Source organism: Caretta caretta, chromosome 11 (assembly GCF_965140235.1).
Source record: "Caretta caretta isolate rCarCar2 chromosome 11, rCarCar1.hap1, whole genome shotgun sequence".
NCBI classification, from domain to species: domain Eukaryota; kingdom Metazoa; phylum Chordata; order Testudines; family Cheloniidae; genus Caretta; species Caretta caretta.
The window spans coordinates 9141367-9160463 of record NC_134216.1 but is presented as its reverse complement, the minus strand read 5'-3'; the positions used below and the strand labels follow the sequence as shown (position 1 = coordinate 9160463).

The 19097-nt window shown below is 42.8% G+C and overlaps 1 protein-coding gene across 2 annotated transcripts in view; it reads right to left on the bottom strand.

Annotated features, from left to right (window-relative positions):
• Window positions 1-19097, bottom strand: part of GLI2 (GLI family zinc finger 2) — a 246042-nt gene that overhangs the window by 76713 nt on the left and 150232 nt on the right. For both annotated transcript variants that reach the window (XM_048869923.2, XM_048869924.2), the window contains exon 3: window positions 11659-11764. In XM_048869923.2, coding sequence (XP_048725880.2) covers window positions 11659-11764 — 106 coding nt within the window. The remainder of the gene's footprint in view (window positions 1-11658; window positions 11765-19097) is intronic.

Genomic DNA, 19097 nt, shown 5'->3' with positions numbered 1-19097 from the left:
TGCCCAATACTTTTACTTGACTGCTTTTTGTCACTTATATCACATAGAGTGTTCTCTCGAAGTGTTTAATACTGTAGAGCATTTTGGGATGAAAGGTGATATATAAAATGAAGCTGTGCTGAATCATGGCGTTCTGAGAATCGGGACAAATTATCTGGATTAAAGTATTGCTCTAAAGTAGAAATGAACTTGAAAGTTTCCCATTTTATTTATGTATGAACCACAGTCCTGTAGTCCTTCCTCTAGCAGCAGTAATTTTGGATATGTGGTTACTCTGTGGGATCTTATTAGAGGTTTTCAGATGAGGCATTCAATCAGCAGCTAACTAGTCCTTCATCTGGTTTGCAAATTCCAAGTAGCTAAAGTAGCTCCAGGACCATCATGGAGAAGATTCTTAAGAACACTCAAGACAAAACAAAATAACTTGTCTTCATGAGGTTATTACTGTGGTACTGTGCCATTAACAGGACCTGGGGTAAAATTTTCAAAAGCCCCTGATTTAGGAGCCTAAGACCTATTTTAAAAGTGGCTTAGGCATTTAGGAGCCTAAATTTCATTGAAAGACAATGGGAATTAGGCATCTAGCCTGTTCAAAATCCCACTAAGTGCCTATCTGTATCTTTAGGTACCTAATACCTTTGAAAATACCTAAATCACTTTTGGAAATGGGACTTAGGCTCCTAAATCATTTAGACACTTTTAAAATGTTACCCATAAACAACAGATTATTTTCATTCTCTAATTTCTGACTGTCAAAGTTTAGCTATGTCATTTGCCTATTTCATTTCAACTGGGAAACAGAAAAGTTTTAAAAATCCTACAAAGCATAAAATTATATAGATGCTGGAACTAGGGGTGCTGGGGATGTTGCCGCACTCCCTGGCATGAAGTGGTTTCCATCAGAGACAGCGTTTATAGTTTGGTTCAACAGCTCTCAGCACCCCCCCTCTACAAATTGTCCAGCACTCCTCATTATATAAAAGTGCAGTTTCTCAAAGAGCTCTGGCACACAGAAGAAAAGCATATGTCTGTGGCTCAGAGTCGAATATAGGGATCCAGAATACCCACTTGAAAGAATGTACTCCAGCTGAAGCTTTCTGCAGATTTGCAACTTTTCAGAACAATAGCACCCTGGTCTGCCCCTCGAGTTTTGTAATTGTGTGTGTACAGTTAGCTCCAGGCAGGGTATCCACATTCACAGCTCTGCCAAATAGGGGCTTTTTTTTTTTTTTTTTTTTGCCCCAGCCATCTGGGTGGTCTTAGCATCAGGTTTGAAATACCTAGAATCCCTTGAACCACATGTTCTAATCCCAGTAGAGTTGACTCAATCCGTCATCTTTCCAGAGTAAATGGACTTCTATGCACTTTTTTTGTGTGTGGGGGGGTGCTTTTGGATGAGATTTTAAATATCTGTGCTCTGCATGGACATCAAAGATCCTGCATTTTCAATCCCGTGTCGTAAGCCAACATTCCTGCCATTCGTTTTTGTCTCTCAATACCTCCCACTGTTTGCTTGCCTGGGCCAGTGGTGAAGAGTGCTGTGGAGGCAGAGTGTCCAGCCCTGGGAAAAGGGAGTACCTTATCCTCTGTCTCACTAATCAGTGTAATTGATGGGTCTTCTCCAGTCTTCTATACAAGCTAGAAGGATTTCAGAGAAGCCCAGTGAAAATGAAGGGGTTAAAATAATTGATTTCTGAGGAAATGTTATAGGCTACAGTGAGTTTAATAGGTTACTAAGAGCAGGAGGAATATAACAACATTCTACAAATGTCTGGAGTGCAAAATTTTATTAGGGTGGTGCACTAGGGAGTTGCTAGGAATAAGGGGGTGAAATTAAAGAAAAGAAGTTGTAGGCTGACCTATCAAAATAAACTAATGGAGAGCTCCATTAGATTGTGTAACAGTATGGTAAAGGAAGTGGTGGAACCTCATCCTTTGGGACATTTAAAACTGGATTGGACACAGTACTGGAGAACATTCTATAAGGAACAATGTGGCATTGGCACTGGATGCACCAGGTGCTGCAATAGGTCATCATAACGTCTCGTGTCCATGAGTTCACAAGGTTGGTTGTGAAATATGGCCTTACAGGGAGGATTTAAAGTTAAGACAAATGGAAGGCAAGGGGGATTCCTTCCCATTTAGACTGGAAAAGACTGTGAAAATTTTATGAAGTGAATGGCAAGAGGTAGTATCTATTCAACTCCCATGACAGCATGAGGTCAGCATGTAAACAGTGGTAGAGAATGGACTATTGAGAAAATCCTAAAAAGTTTACAGAATGGACTATACCACTGAAAAGATCCTATAAAATTTTCCACAGATGGGAAATTTTGACAGTTGCCCATCTTTATTTTATTGTCTGAAGTGATCCTGTGAATATTTACCCCTAGGAAAGCAGTGAGGGAATGGAGTTCAATTTTTTTTCTAAAGCATGTGTTTAGCACTGGATAAGGGTGGAGCATGAAGTCATTTCAACCTATAATAAAGTGAGGTAAGCAAAGGGATTATTAGTTAAGACTTGTTGACATGAAGCTTTGAGAATGACACTTACTCAAAAGCAGCAGTGGGTAATGGAGTGATGTCATAAATGAACACATGCCCGTGCCAGAGATTTAAATAAAAGCCCTCAGAGATCAGACTCCTGTTTTCAATGCAGAATATCCTAACCAGTTTTACATATCCAACAGTGACTGGATCAAATCAGAATTGCAGTTCACGTTTTGGAAAAAATTCTTGCAATTTAACGAGCCAGACCCTCCGCTGGTGTTAACTGGCACAGCTCCCTTAAAGCCAACCGAAATCCACTAACTTAACTGGCGCGAAGCCAATTTACAACAGCTACAGATCTGGCCCAGTACGTTTATTAATTCATTCTACAAGGCTTGCACCTGACTTTATGGTTTAGTGACTCTGACACAACGTACTTTCAAATCTGTTTGGATTTACAGTTTATGGTTGAGATGTTCAAAGCACTCTGAGGGTTTTAAAGAGACATCTTCCATTAAAGTTGTTGTGTGGTGTGTCTAAATCCCCAAGGCCACTTTGAAAGTCTCCACCGAGATGATTAGCACACACAGAGTCTAAAGAAATTATCTCCTCAAATTAAGGAAATACATTGTATAACTCCATTTCTATGTAATCACTACTATGACACCATTGTGAATAGGCCTCGGAAGAGAGGGCCTGGTTTATGTTTTCATGCTGGAATTGGTTATACCATCAGAAAAGCTACACAAACTCTCTAGCTGTCATGTGACCAGCCACCATCTCTCGCTCCTTTTTTATTTATTTATTTTTTCATTTCATATGACTCTAGTGCTGGTGAAAGGTGCCAGAGAGGCCAGCTCCGATTTCCAATGGCTTAATACGTTCACAAGTTCTGAGCACACACTGCAGCTACTGAAGCTGATGGGAACTGTGGGTGCTCATTTTCTGTGGATCCCCAGGACAGAAGGTAGCAATGTGCCACAACCCAGCTCTCACAGACCACTTCTAGAGATGAAAGGGTCATACAGCAGTACTCAGCATTTACTGAGCATCTCTCCCGTTTCATCCTCACTCTCAAAGAGCATTAGAAAGGTCCTACCCCCCTTTTAGAGAGCGAGAAACTGTGGCACGGGGAGGTGAAGTCAATTCTCCAAATGCACAAAGCAAGACAGTCACAGTTTAGTATCCTGACCATTTAATCTTTGGCCTCTTGAAATTGGACAAGGCGTCCAAGTAGTGCTACCTATGTTTGTTTTACAGTGAGAGCTGTATGAACATTCCCCAAATCACTTCACAGGAGTCACCAAAGAGCCATCAGAAGGTAATATCTTTTAGTAATTACAGATTTGGGATAGGTTTGAACCAGCATCCTAGAGTGAAACAGGCTCTATAATCCATTACAAATCTCTAGTCATCCAGCCTAGGAAAGGAAGTGCGTGTGTGTATGTCTGTGAGAGGGGGGTTGGGAGAGAGAAGGGCACAGAGTAAACTCCATATAATCAGCCAAAACTGCTTTCGAAATGAGCAACATATCCATTTGGTCAAAGTAATGAAATTGCGAAATACACAAAAATGTGTCTCCGGGCAGCTGTTTGCTTTGACTCTGGAGGGAGCGCTCTCTATCTCCAAAGCAGCACAGTACCATCAATCAGGACGTGCCAAAGCTTTGCTACTCCTGTAGCAAAGTAAATATGAAAATGCACACATTTTATTGGCATGTACGTTATGAGGTAAATTGACTGGTGTGCTTATTTCTAAAAGAAGTGACCTTAACGAAGGAGTCTCCCTTTTTTATCTGCCTGCCGGGATTAGGACTGCCATCTCTCTCCAAGACAGAAACGCCTTCTGGGTTTAATGGATTGTGTACTACCCCCACACCCCCACCCCAACACTCCCAACTCCTCATCCCAGTTTCCCCACCCCACTCCTCATCCCTGTTCATCTCCTTGCCCAGACAGTGCGGGTTTCTTGCTCTGGGCTCCCTGTTCAAGTTTCACCCTTCCCCCTACCCTGGGTCTTCATCCCAGTCTCCTAGACAAGTCAATTCCAGACTACCCCCTCCCTGCTCCTGACTTCCTCATCTGATCTCAGTCTTCCCGACCCCAGCTCCTGGTCACCCCACAGGCACCTTGTCCCAATCTACTCCCTGTCCTCCAGCCTCTGTCCAGCTAGCTCTTGTCCCATCTGCATGCAAGTCAAGCAGCTCCCTCTTCCAAGCTACCTGGGTGTCAGCAGCAGGAGCAGTAGCAATTGCAGGGAAAGTCCTGCTCAGTCCCTGCAGTCCTGGGATGGAGCATACTCAATGCCGATGGACTGTTCAGAGAATGCAGCTGCCAGACTTTAAAACGTCTGCCGAACATGTGTGACCTGAGATTTGCCAAAGGCTTGTGACTGGGTGAAAAGTGGATGATTTTTCACAGGAACAGCAAAAGGTACACCCTTGACACTGAGGTGGCCCAAGCCACCTGCCAAATTTCAAGTCCCTGCTCCAAAGCATGGAGCACTAGAGCCTCTCAAGAAATGGTTGTAACCATTTTTGTAAGAAGGCAACACATATTTTCCCAGACCTTGTTCTTGCAGGTGGCTAAACTATTGTAGCTGAAATGTAAAAAAACAGCCTGAGGCAGACACCCACCATGGAAAATTTCAGCCCTAATGGTTAATGTTCAAAGTTATAAGCAATTGAAAACAGGATCTTCTAACAAGAAGCTTAATTATGGGCAACATTGCCAGCTCTGCCTATATCTTATATTTCTAGGGAGTTTTGGACCTGATTTTGGAAAAATGTTTTAAGTATTCAGGAGGCAGAAGAACTGTTTACCATAGTAAAAAGGACATAGAGAAGAGTAAAATGAGGAGAACTGGGACCAGATGTAGGAAAAATTTAGGTTGAACACCAGGGAAAACTTCAGCTCCTAGGAAACTGGTGGAAACCCCGTCTATTGAGACATTTAAAATTAAGCCAGACAAAAGCACTAAGAAAGGGACAACTGGGACCACTTTTGCATTGGAGGGAGATGGATTAGAAGAGTCTTTCCATCTCAAGATCTTTTGGGGGAAATTCAGCTCTGGTACAGGTCACTGAAACCAACGGTATTTCACACATTTATGCCAGTGGTGAATTTGGTCTTGGGATTCTATGTTTTTTTAAAGGGACAACAGAATTTGGGTGACTAAACAACAATTCTTTAAAAAAATAAATAATGTCAGAACCACATCCTGAAAAGCCACTAGAATGTTAGCACAAAAACAACGCTACTTTTGTTTGTTACACTACAGAGCGTCTGATAGGGCTTTAACCGCTGTTTAGGAGCTACCGTTAAAAAGCCTCTTGCTGAGTCAAGCCTAAGCACACTGCTTACAAGGGTTAGTAAGCCCTGAGGGCTCTTGCATTGGCAGAGGCTTTTTAGCTGAGTTAGGGTTTTTTTTGTTATTTGTTTGAAAAAACAGAATAGCTAAGAAAGCCTAGCCATGGGGAGAGAAAGGGGCTACTAATAATCACCTGCTTCTCTGGAAGGAATTTTACTCTCTATTTAAGGACATGATCCTGCAAACCTGACACGAGTAATCCCATTCATTCAAATGGGGTTACTACCAAGATTAAGGATTGCACAATTGGACCCTAATGAAGTAAACTTTATAAAAGTCATATGAAGAATCTTGCTAAAATACACAATATCCCCTTTTTTACAGTCTGCTATCCGAATGCATCAAGTGAAGTCATTTGTCTCAGTGGAATACTGGAGTCTGAAAGTTTGATTCAACCAATATTGGGTCTGTGGTCTGCTTACAGCAAACGGTGATGAAAAGTGCAGAGAGAAATTTCAATCAATCAATAAATATTGTATATAGAGAACATATATAATCATAATTCATCCTCAGGACACAGTCCATCCTGTGCATTGAAGGAGATGGAAGAGTTGTGGAAAAAACAGTATATCTGTATAATTAAAGGGTGTATCACAGTGCATATGCACAAGGGATTAGAATTAAAGTTGCACAAGCAACCTTAATTTGGCATTTCCTAACTTTTGAGTGCTTGATTTTGCAAACTTAAATATTATTCTGATGTTGGTTTTAGATGTAATACACTATATATAATAAATTTTCACTAGTATAATTTCTTTCCCCGCCCTGCTCCTCTTTTTACAGTCCCCATCTGTTTTTCACTCTGTGCTCTATTTTCACCTTGTTCTACACCTGATCATCCCTGCTGCCTCTGCTTTTCATAGAGGTTTTCCCTTGCCTCTCTCTCCTTTCTTCCTATGAGCATAAACCCAATGACATTAGAATCCATGTTGGTATCTCGATACCACAATGTTCTCATTGGTGTGAAATGAGGCAGCAGCTGAGATCTCAGTGCAACGACAGAGTGAAGAAACTTAGTTAAGGATGTCAGACATTTGCCAGTCTTGGAATAGAAAGTGACCAAAAGTGAGATTTGTCTGGATTATCCAAGCAGATGCCATGATTGTTCCAAAAACCATGTGGTTGCAGCTGACACCGTCTGCCTGCAATGACTGTTTCCACGGATGACACAGCTGGTATATCATGTAACAAAGCAAAAATAAGGGATGGGGGACAGAAAAGTTGAATGTCCTAAAGACCAACTAAATATTACTTTGGCCTAAAAGGTGTAATTTGGATCACACAAAGTATTTCCTGGGGTGGTACTAGGGCTTGTCTTGTTATGCAACCAGGTCCATGTAATTGAAGTTCAGTACATAGGAAGGAGCCAAAGAAAACCCCAAAACTATTTGTCATGTTTCTTAAAGTGGAAATGACTGAAATGCCAACATACCCAACAACAAATGTAAATCTGGCAAGTATTCTGGGCATCTTAATAATGGGCATCCAGAGTGAATGCACAGTTCCTTTATTACTCATCAGTTTTTCTATACTTCAGGTTTTTATTTTAGGTCTCAAACAAACAGCTCTGCATATATGACTGTCCTGAATGTCCCATCCTGCTAGACAGAACCCTGCTGATTCCTACCCGACAGCTATGATAAAATAACTGGTGTTCTCATTAGGTTATATGCAAACAATGATAAAGAGGAATGTATAGCAATGTCACTTTGAGCAATCGGGAAACAAACCTTTGACACAAACCAGAAGGCAAATAATAAGACTCCATGGCTGACAACAAATGAGACTACATCTAATTTGCTGTGCAATGTTCATGTAATTAGATACATTTGGTACAGGCAAGAAAGTAGACAGCTAGAATATGGTCTTGATGAATTGGAGAACCTCTGTCAAGCTCCGATCACATTAATCATAAAGCCAAAGCTCAGCGATTCAATTTTTCTTCCTAGCATTTACGATATTTTTCTAGAGGGAAAATGTATATACTACTTAAAAAAACCCAACAATTATATTGTCTTTCTCTAGCACCAGGCAAACTATAGATATCTACAGTCTAAACCAGGGGTCTCAAACCCAAATGACCACGAGGGCCACATGAGGACTAGTACATTGGCCTGAGGGCCACACCACTGACCAGCCCCCACCCGCTGCCCAGGGCCCGCCCCCACTCCACCCCTTCCATGAGGCCCCGCCCCTGCCCTGCCTCTTCCCACCCCTTTCCTGCAACCCCCACCCCAACTCTGCCCCCTCCCTGCCCTCAGGGGGTGCAGGAGGGGTGAAGGGTACAGCAGGGGGCTCAGGGCAGGGGGTTGGGGTACAGGAGGGGTGTGGGGTGTGTCAGGGGGTTCAGGACAGGGGGTCAGGGTGCAGGGTGGGGCAGGGGGTCAGGGTGTGTCAGGGGGCTCAGGGCAGGGGGGTCAGGGTGCAGGGTGTGGCAGGGGGGTCAGGGCAGGGAATTGAGGTGCAGGAGGGTTGCGGGGTGCGGCGGCGGCTCAGAACAAGGGGTCGTGGTGCAGGAGGTGTGCAGGGTGCAGCAGGGGGCTCAGGGCAGGGGTTCAGGGTGCAGGAGGGGTGTGGGGTGTGGCAGGGGACTTAGGGCAAGGGGTCAGGGTGCAGCAGGGGGCTCAGGGCGGGGGGTTCGGCTGCAGGAAGGGTTCGGTGGACGGGTCCAGCGCGCACCAGGGGCAGGGCAGGCTCCCTACTTGCCTGCCCTGCCCCCGCGCCGCTCTGGGAAGCAGCTGGGGCCTGGGGGAGGGGGCACAGGGGTCTGTGTATTGCCCTGGCCGCGCCTCCAGGTACCTCCCCCAAAGTTCCCATTGGCCAGGAACGGGGCAGTATATAAGCATGCAAATAAAACAGAGATCCATTTTAATTTCCAGTCTGGATTATTTCCTCAAAAATGCTGTAACTGCCAGGGAACCTACGCACAAAGACCCTTGCATAGAGGTGGTGTGCTGTTCACCTTCAGCACTTCACCATCCACAGAGGCACCAAAAGAGGGACTAATACGGCTGGAATTTTCAAAGGGAGAATGAATTTCCTCTTCTGAGACCAATGAACAAGCTCTTTATGTTTCCAATACACTAAATATTATTCAGGAAGTTACTCTGTGCTGGGTACTGTTGGGATGTTGATGAGCTGAAGCATCCTAAATGAAAAAGGTCTTTAGCTATTGAGCGTCCAGTTCTGTTCACACGGTTCATTACGCTAAATACTAACAGGCGACTAGTGGTTCTCCACTGAGTGAATGTGGCCATTACAAGCATACCTGCACACTGGGATGGGTGAACTGAACATCTAACTTGCTGACCACCAGACATTTGGGGGCTCTTCACCCAGGTCGCGATTATCTGACTAATACAATACTGTCAGATCCCATGCCAAGCTCTTATTCACGCTAGTAGTCAACTTGTAAGACCAAGCTGGCAAGTTCTGAGCCGCTTTTCAGGCATGGACACCCCAATGAAGAAACTTGCCTGGATTTAAGAAGACATGAACATAGCAGCTGTTCCCTAAAAAGGCAGGGGAAAGGGGAGCAAGACAACTGGATGCCCAATGAATGGGAAATGGACCAACTGGACACACCCTAAAAATGATGACAGAGGAGTCTGATAGGTGACAACCAGATCAGTCCCTCACAAGAAGCTCCAGGTGAAGAGATATGGTCTTGTGGTCTGTTGGAGAAATGGGAGGTCTGTGGAAAAGGGGGACTAATACTTGGAGTCAATAGCAACCCAGGTATTAGACACCCAGATATACAACTATAATCTGGGTCAAAACACATGCCTATTTGCCCATGCTTGAATAATAAGAGCATAGCAGTAGGAATATACTACTGACCACCTGACCAGGATGGTGACAGTGAATGTGAAATACTCAGAGAGATTAGAGAGAGACTACCAAAACAGAAAACCCAATAATAACAGGGGATTTCAACTATCCCATATTAACTGGGTACACATAACCTCAGGACAGGATGCAGAGATAAAATGTTTAGACACCATTCACGACCGCTTCTTGGAGCAGCTAATCCTAGAACCCACAAGGGGAGAGGCAGTTGTTGACTTAGTCCCAAGTGGTGCACAGGATCTGGTCTAAGAAGTGAATATAGCTGAACTGCTTGGTAATAACAACCATAATGTAATTAAATTTAACATCCTTCTAGAGAGGAAAATGCCAAAGAAATTCACCACTACTAAAAGGCGAACTACAAAACAAAGAGGCTAGTTACATGGAAATTAAAAGGAACAATCACAAGAGTGAAATGTCTGCAAGTTGCATAGAAACTTTTTAAAAACATCAGAATAGAGGCTCAAACTATATGTATACCCCAAACAAAAGAAAAAAAAACACCAAGAGGATGAAAAAATTCCACCATGCCTAAACAACAGAGTTAAAGAGGTGGTTAGAGACAAAAAGACATCTTTAAAAAATAAGAAGTCCTAAATGCTAGTGAGGAAAATAGAAACGGATGAACTCTGGCAAGTCAAGTGTAAAAGTATAATTAGGCAGGTAAAAAAAGAATTTGAAGAACAACTAGCAAAAGACACAAAAGCGAACAGCAACATTTTTTTTTAGTTCTTCAGAAGCAGGGAGCCTGCCACACAACCAGTGGGGCCATGGAAAATCAAGGTGCTAAAGAAGCACACAAGGAAGACAAGGCTGTTGCAGAGAAGCTAAATAAATTATTTGTATTTGGTCTTTACTGCAGTGGATGTGAGGGAGATTCCCAAACCTGAGCCATTCTTCTGAGGTGACATATCTAAGGACCTGTCCCAGACTCAGGTGTCAGTAGAGGAGGTTTTGGAACAAACTGATAAATTAAAGAGTAATAAAATCACCAGGACCAGTTGGTATTCACCCAAGGGTTCTGAAAGAACTCAAACATGAAATTGCAGAACTGTAACTGTAGTATGTAACCGGTTGCTTAAACCAGCCTCTGTACTAGATGACTGGAGGATAGCTAATGTGGTAACAATGTTAAAAAAAGGCTCCAGTGTCTTCTAGGTCCTGGACTAGGCCCCTAATCACTGAGCCACATTTTCTCTTCAACATTGGACGTGATGTAAGGAACATGCCTCCCTACCCTGCTTTATGCCCTAGCTAGGCTGTCAACTTTCAAAGGAGAAACACAATACTCAGGCCTTAGCAACTGATGCAGGAGATCAAATCTGAAACACAGTGAGCCTTATCTATGGTTCTTATCCGTCTCTCTCAGCTACCTGAGAGTCTGCCCCTTTGGCAATACTTGTATAGCTGGTGATGCCAATAGCATCATGAACTGAATATCGCAGGCAAATAGCCTTTCAGTTCACTTTTAAAGTGACGGTAGGGAGGGAGTGGTACCATAGGGCCACGGAAATTGAGGAGCTAAAGTAGGGGGTTTTGGCCAAGGTGTAGTGAGAAAAGTCTCAGATATATTACGGAGTGAAAAACACCACAAAAAGTATATTGGGCCATTCCTATTCCTGTGACCTCAGCTGAATAATGATGTGATAGCACTTTGCTTTCCATCCCAGGATCTTAAAGCACTGTACACACTCTAATTAAACCCCACACACCCCAGACAGATGGGTGAATAGTATCATCAGCTGGGGAAAGTGGACAGGGTGGTTAACTGACTTGATTAAAGCCACACAGCAATTCTGGAAATAGAAGATGAGTTCCCTGTTATACAGCCCTGTGCTTGAACCATTGCACTGCGCTTCACACTCAAGTCTTAGCATCAATACAAAAAAACCAGAAGAGGTTAGACTGAAGTGTTTTAGTAACACATGGGAGCAGAGATGCAAGACTTACCCATGAATAGCATGGATGGAGTGAGGTTCATAATGGTACCTTCCTTCCTGGTGACGCATGTCAATTGGCAAGGGAGCATGGAACGCTGGAAAAACGTGCTGCGGAACTGTTGAGGGGAAGAAAAAAAGAGACTTCAAAAACTTTTCCTTCTCTTTTAAAACAATTTCAAAGGAACTAAATCTCCATGAATTTCAGAGCATGAGCAATGCAAAGACATGGGGTCTTCATGATATCAGCGCTATCATACACCAGAGAAGTGAAATGAATAAATAATCAAAGTCATTCGGAGAAATCCTACATCTTCAACATAAAAGATCTCCAACAGGGTTTTTGACAACGACAAGCAGCTAAGCGCTCTTTGAACTCAGGGAGATTACAGGTAGCACCAAGGAAAATTAGCCTTATAACACAAATGAGACTCGACAGAGGTTGGCAGAATCCAGATCTGCACCATCCACAGCACCGGGAACGGCAGCAGCACTTTTCCCGAATGTCTGTAGACAGAGAGTGGGGATTGGGTTAGAAATATTTACCTAAAATATAACGGCAAGAGCTGCACAAATGCAAACTGTGTATACAATCAGAGGCGGCTTTAAATGTCTATGGCTCAGGTTCTCTGAAAGGAGCCTAAATTGCTCTCACTTGTCATCATTTGTGGCCCTATTTTTTATTCATTTGAGAAGCGTTTCATCTTTGATGGAAAGATAAAGTGGCCGTGGAAGGCACAGAACACCTACATTGACTTATTAAATCCACAGACTTTAATATGTATTATTGACCTCAAATGTTACAGCACAAATATTTCAGAGAGTTGTAGGACAAATGGAAAATTCATCAAGTTATTTCTCCACACCACCCTGGACTATTCAGACTTATGGCCATGTCCTTTTGTTCTAAAATTATGGAAGCCAAAAGAAATACAATCAGCAGGGTCTCAATAAATATACCGTACAGTAGTCCTTTGCTAGGATATATTATCTGGTCTATAATGATGGTGCATTCCACATCTGTAGCTGGGATCAAATGTAAAAATAAAAGGCCAGACTACGTATGTCTTTTACAGTCAGACAAAATTTCTTGATTAAAGATTAACTAAAGTTTTCACAGGTCTTCCTTACCCTCACTCTTCAGTCTTGACATCGCACTTTTCATCACATTTTCTGTATATCTGAAGCTTTTAAAATATTAGATTATTGTTCCAAACACCATTTTAACTAAATACTCCATTGTAACTTGCTTCCACCCCCTGCAGCATTTCTCTGTTGTGCGGCAAAGCAGCATCCCAAAACAAACCTACAATTCTTTATGGCTTGGCCCAAATCCTCAGCTGGTGTAAATCAGTCCAGTTCCATTGGCTCCACACTCTTTTATAAGGATGACTTAAGAGTCCCGGCTGCGCTTTGACTTCAATACAGCTTTGTCGATTTACACCAGCTAAGGATCTGGTCCTTTAGGTTCACTTACAGAAAATCTGCATTAAAAATCACTATATATTTATGCCCTGGAAAATCAGGAAGGGGTTCTGAAGATCTTATCTGCATTTCAATCTAGAATCCTTGAGCTCAGCATAACATGCATATCTGGATACTACGTCAGCTGTGCTGCTAGGAGAGGCAAGAGACTACATAAAAACAACCTGCCTGCCAACTATGCTGAAAGGAGTTAAGCTAAGGTACTCAGGGTGGAAAGTATTCAAGAGTCCACAGCAGACTTATTTTCAATGGTAGAGTGGAGAGCTGGCACTGTGAAGTGCTCAATACAGTGGGAGCATTTTTGCAGCCTGTCTAATGTGAGGACACAGTAGGGTAGCTGTTAAACCCCCAAGAAAATAAGTAAGATAAACGTGTATCCTTTAGGATTTTCTTCTGCAGGCGAAAAATTCACCCACCCTTTTAACAGTGCTGGGTGATATAAGTAAAAAAGGCTAATGTAGTGCCCATCTTTAAAAAAGGGAAGAAGGAGGATCCTGGGAACTACAGGCCAGTCAGCCTCATCTCAGTCCCCGGAAAAATCATGGAGCATGTCCTCAAGGAATCAATTCTGAAGCACTTAGACGAGAGGAAAGTGATCAGGAACAGTCAGCATGGATTCACCAAGGGAAAGTCATGCCTGACTAATCTAATTGCCTTCTATGATGAGATAACTGGTTCTGTGGATGAAGGGAAAGCAGTGGACATGCTATTCCTCGACTTTAGCAAAGCTTTTGACACGGTCTCCCATAGTATTCTTGTCAGCAAGTTAAAGAAGTATGGGCTGGATGGATGCACTACAAGGTGGGTAGAAAGTTGGCTAGATTGTCGGGCTCAACGGGTAGTGATCAATGGCTCCATGTCTAGTTGGCAGCCGGTATCTAGCGGAGTGCCCCAAGGGTCGGTCCTGGGGCCGGTTTTGTTCAATATCTTCATAAATGATCTGGAGGATGGTGTGACTTGCACCCTCAGCAAGTTTGCGGATGACACTAAACTGGGAGGAGTGGTAGATACGCTGGAGGGTAGGGATAGGATACAGAGGGACCTAGACAAATTGGAGGATTGGGCCAAAAGAAATCTGCTGAGGTTCAACAAGGACAAGTGCAGAGTCCTGCACTTAGGACTGAAGAATCCCATGCACTGCTACAGACTAGGGACCGAATGGCTAGGCAGCAGTTCTGCAGAGAAGGACCTAGGGGTGACAGTGGATGAGAAGCTGGATATGAGTCAACAGTGTGCCCTTGTTGCCAAGAAGACCAATGGCATTTTGGGGTGTATAAGTTGGGGCATTGCAAGCAGATCGAGGGACGTGATTGTTCCCCTCTATTCGACATTGGTGAGGCCTCATCTGGAATACTGTGTCCAGTTTTGGGCCCCACACTACAAGAAGGATGTGGAGAAATTGAAGAGAGTCCACCGAAGGGCAACAAAAATGATTAGGGGACTGGAACACATGAGTTATGAGGAGAGGCTGAGGGAACTGGGATTGTTTAGTCTACGGAAGAGAAGAATGAGGAGGGATTTGATCGCTGTTTTTAACTACCTGAAAGGTGGATCCAAAGAGGATGGATCTAGACTATTCTCAGTGATAGCAGATGACAGGACAAGGAGTAATGGTCTCAAGTTGCAGTGAGGGAGGTTTAGGTTGGATATTAGGAAAAACTTTTTCACTAGGAGGGTGGTGAAACACTGGAATGCGTTACCTAGGGAGGTGGTGGAATCTCCTTCCTTAGAAGTTTTTAAGGTCAGGCTTGACAAAGCCCTCGCTGGGATGGTTTAGTTGGGACTGGTCATGCTCTGGGCAGGGGGTTGGACTAGATGGCCTCCAGAGGTCCCTTCCAACTCTGTTATTCTATGATTCTAAGTCTTTTAAATAAAGTCACTTGAGAGAAATAATCATTTTTAAGATATATCAAGATCTAATGTTTCTCTAAGTCAGAAATGCAGAACGATCCTGCTAGTGACTGAAAAGCCACATCCAAAATGCAGCTAATGGCTTGCTACACATCAGCTATTCTCCTTTCCAAGGCACAGCCACTGCCATCAACTGTCAGGGGCCTGGGTTGATCATTTAGAGCCTGTCCCTGATCTCCCTGGATACTACTGTTCCACCAGAACCTCTTCTTTGCCAAGCTTGGAAGCTGGCCTTGTTCTCCTTAGTACATGCACACATGGCATGAAGCAATGTGCAGCAGTCTTTCAATGAACTTCAGTGGGCTCTCAGCATCCACTGATATCATTGAGAGCGATGAAAGAAGAAAACAGATCCCAGAAGCATGCAAGAAGTTTTGCAGGGCATGGTTTCTGCCTGCGTGAGAGAGCTATTGTTGTATCTGTCCGGGATGTACAGAGCAAGGATTTATGTTGTCATACACAATGATCACACAATCAAACTGTCACTATATGTTTTGCTGCACTAGGGGCTGCCTGGCATAGCCAGTCCTGTGCCGGACAGATTAAGTATTTGCACTGCCATGGGCTGCAGGGGGAAGATTATCTATAGAGCTCAGTTCCCATAAGAACAATAATTGCTGCTGGATGTTGAGCTCTGTTGAATATCTAGTTCTACATGTCTTGCCTTATGACTGCCACTGACTAAAGGAGGAAGAACTCAGGGCAGCATTGATAATTTATCTGCAAGAGCATTCCTTCCCTGCCTCTCATGATTTGGGGAAGGCTTTGCTTCTTTTTCTTGGGCACAGTCAACATAAAACTAATATCTGAAAAAAATTCCTTTCCCCTGTTTCTAGTTAGGCCTCAGTTTATTCATGTTGAGAGGAATTTAAACATGTACCATTTTTCCACTTTTACACCTTTGCTTTTTTTTTTTTTTTTTTTTTTAACACCATCTCAATCAATTTAGACACTGGAGATACTCGTCAGTTTCACTTTCAGGTTCTTTACTAGCACCATCACCAAATCCTTGTTTGGTTTCACCAGAGGACAAAAAGGGTGGTGGGGCAGTTGTTTTCAGTGATTTTCATTTTCAGCTCTTCACATCTGGGTTTTTCTTCTGCCCACACACATTTTCTGGAGCAGCCACCAGGCCTAAAAGCTACAATCGCTGCTGCTTTCCCTTTAATTCACTTCTGGATGCTTGATCTGAAATAATGAATGGTTTTATACGCGATCATCTACTAATTCATAAATGTCAGGCCCTCTCCCCACTTCTGCCTCTCATTTCCACCCCTCGAAGGGAGCAGCGAGCTGGCAACAGAAGTAGCAGCAATGCATGCCATTTACAAAGATGGATGTTTTCACACATATGATTTAAAAAGACAATTATACTCAATTACTTCAAGTGAGCTCATGATGATGCATTTCTAAACAGCCATTGGAGGTGCAATCTGATGACTGGCACAATGAATTTGCTAGCTTTTATCTAATCAAGGAAATCCCTTGTTTTAGACCTCTCTGCTCATCATTGCGGCCTTCAATATAGCAGAAGATTTATAAATGACTAGCAGACTTTGTATATTTAACTTAGAACCCTACTGACAGGTGTCAGAACTGAGTGATTTGCAGTGGTGGGACAAAGCCCTTAACAAGGGAGTCTGGGGAAGTCTCTGCCATGGGAAAATGGTTTGATAATACTTGCTTGTTTGGTACGATATGGTGCATTCCAGAAGGCAAAAAAAGGGGATCTTTAAAAGTACTATATTGCTCTAAAGGCACTTCAGCCTCCCTGGTCACACTCAATTACAGACCTAAAAGTCGCAATACTCCAACAACAAAAAACAGACTCCAATGAGAAACTTCAGAATTGGAATTAATTTGCAAACTGGACACCATTAAATTAGGCTTGAATAAAGACGGGGAGTGGATGGGTCATTACACAAACTAAAAACTATTTCCCCATGCTAATTTTTTCCCTACTGTTACTCACACCTTCTTGTCAACTGTTGGAAATAGGCCACCCTGATTATCACTACAAATGTTTTTTTTTTCCTCCTGCTGATACTAGCTCACCTTAATTGATTAGTCTCGTTACAGTTGGTATGGCAACACCCATTTTTTCATGTTCTCTGTGTATATATTTTTTCCTACTGTATTTTCCACTGCATGCATCCGATGAAGTGGGTTTTAGCCCATGAAAGCTTATGCCCAAATAAATTTGTTAGTCTCTAAGGTGCCACAAGTACTCCTCGCTCTTTTTGCTCATAAAGGAATGTGTCTGCTGTGTTACCTGGTTTGATTTGGGAAAAGTCTCTGCTACCTGTCCTCACTTGCCTGAGCTGATCTGGTCAGTTGTTATTAACAAGACATGGGCTGCCCACTGCCTCCTTCCCAGTCAAAGACCATCCAGCCTTCCAGCATCAGACAAAGAAAGGATGAAGAAGTGATGCAAGTTTAAAGGGGATGTCCCTGAGCTGAAAATCCCAGGAAGGGACCAAGTATCAGAGGCAGATAGTTTTTGAGAAAGAGGCAGACACCGATTATCTCCAAGGACAAGAATGTGCTTCAAGGGAAATTTGTGCTGAATACATTTTTTGCATAATGAGCAAAAAAGAGTTTTCTAAATCACCCTCAACACCAGCTCATTTCTCCTTCAGAAGAAAAGGCCAGCTAGAAAAAGATGACGTGAAAAGCTTTAAATGGAATATAATTCTTTGAGATCTCACATTAGCAATGGTCTGTACCTTATGTATATAGTATATATTAATATGCTAATAAGCTGACCAATATGTATGTGTCACCATTGCCCTCTACTGGATGGAATCACAATTGTATAGATGTGTGGCATGGACCCCATTCTGCTAGTTTTCCTTCAGCTCAGTTGGTACAAGCCTGGAAGTTTGGAACAGAAGGATCAGAAGTCTAGCCCCAATAGTGCTATGAAGTTTCCTCAAATAACCTTCTGAAGCTTATATTTGGGATTCTGTTTTTCACACAATAGCTGATGAATTAACAAACCCCTAAAACAGCATTTTCCAGCATTCCCGGACCAATTGTCATAATGTTAACTCTCTTGGGATAAAAACAGAATCCGAAACTCAGGACTTGAAAGATAGTTTCCTCTCACATATTTTCCAAATACTGGGTCATATCCTCAGATGGTATAAATTAGCACAGATTCAGTGAAATCAATGGAGTGATGCCAGTTTACACCAGCTGAGGATCTGGCTCACTGTTCTAATGTTTCAATTTTTTAACCCTGCACACATGTTCTCTTGCTGATGAGATCCAAAATTACTCAATTTTTTTGCTTTGCAGTTCACGTTGACAAATTTAATTTTGAAATATTTGTTTTGAAGGGGTCACGCCAAAAACTACCTGCAAATGGACAGTGCTCTCCAGGAACAGAAACACAAACAAGGGGGGAAAAACTCAACCGGTTTGTAACAATCATTGCTGCTGGATGCTGAGCTCTGTTGAATTTCTATTTCTACATGTCTTGCCTTATGTCTGCCATTGACTAAAGGAGGAAGAACTCAGGGCAGCATTGATAATTTATCTGCAAGAGCATTCCTTCCCTGCCACTCATGATTTGGGGAAGGCTTTGCTTCTTTTTCTTGGGCACAGTCAACATAAAACCAATATCTGAAAATGGCAAACAAATCCCTTTAAAGGATGACTTACATTACTATTGTGTTTATTGCAGCTGGCCTCTATGGTGGGGTAGCAACTGAGTTTTGGATCCTAGAGAACACAGTGATATTACACACAACTAAAAGCTTTCAGAGCTTTGGGCATGCCTTCTGATATGCATATGGGGATCCCACTAAAGTTTTTTGGCGTCCCATGCAGTCCTCTCAGGCCAGAAGGTGGAGGAGAATAATGTGCTCTTCCATAGAGATGCTCCCTCAAACAAACTTCCCTCCTAGAATAAGTAGCTCAAGGTGTGAGCTGTGGCAGTCCCACGAATGTACCACACTCTTTTTATAATCAAAAGGAAAAAGCCTGTGCAAAACAAAGAGGCAGTTGTCAAGATAAAGAAAAAGAATCTCTTTGAACATTGTCAGTGTTTTT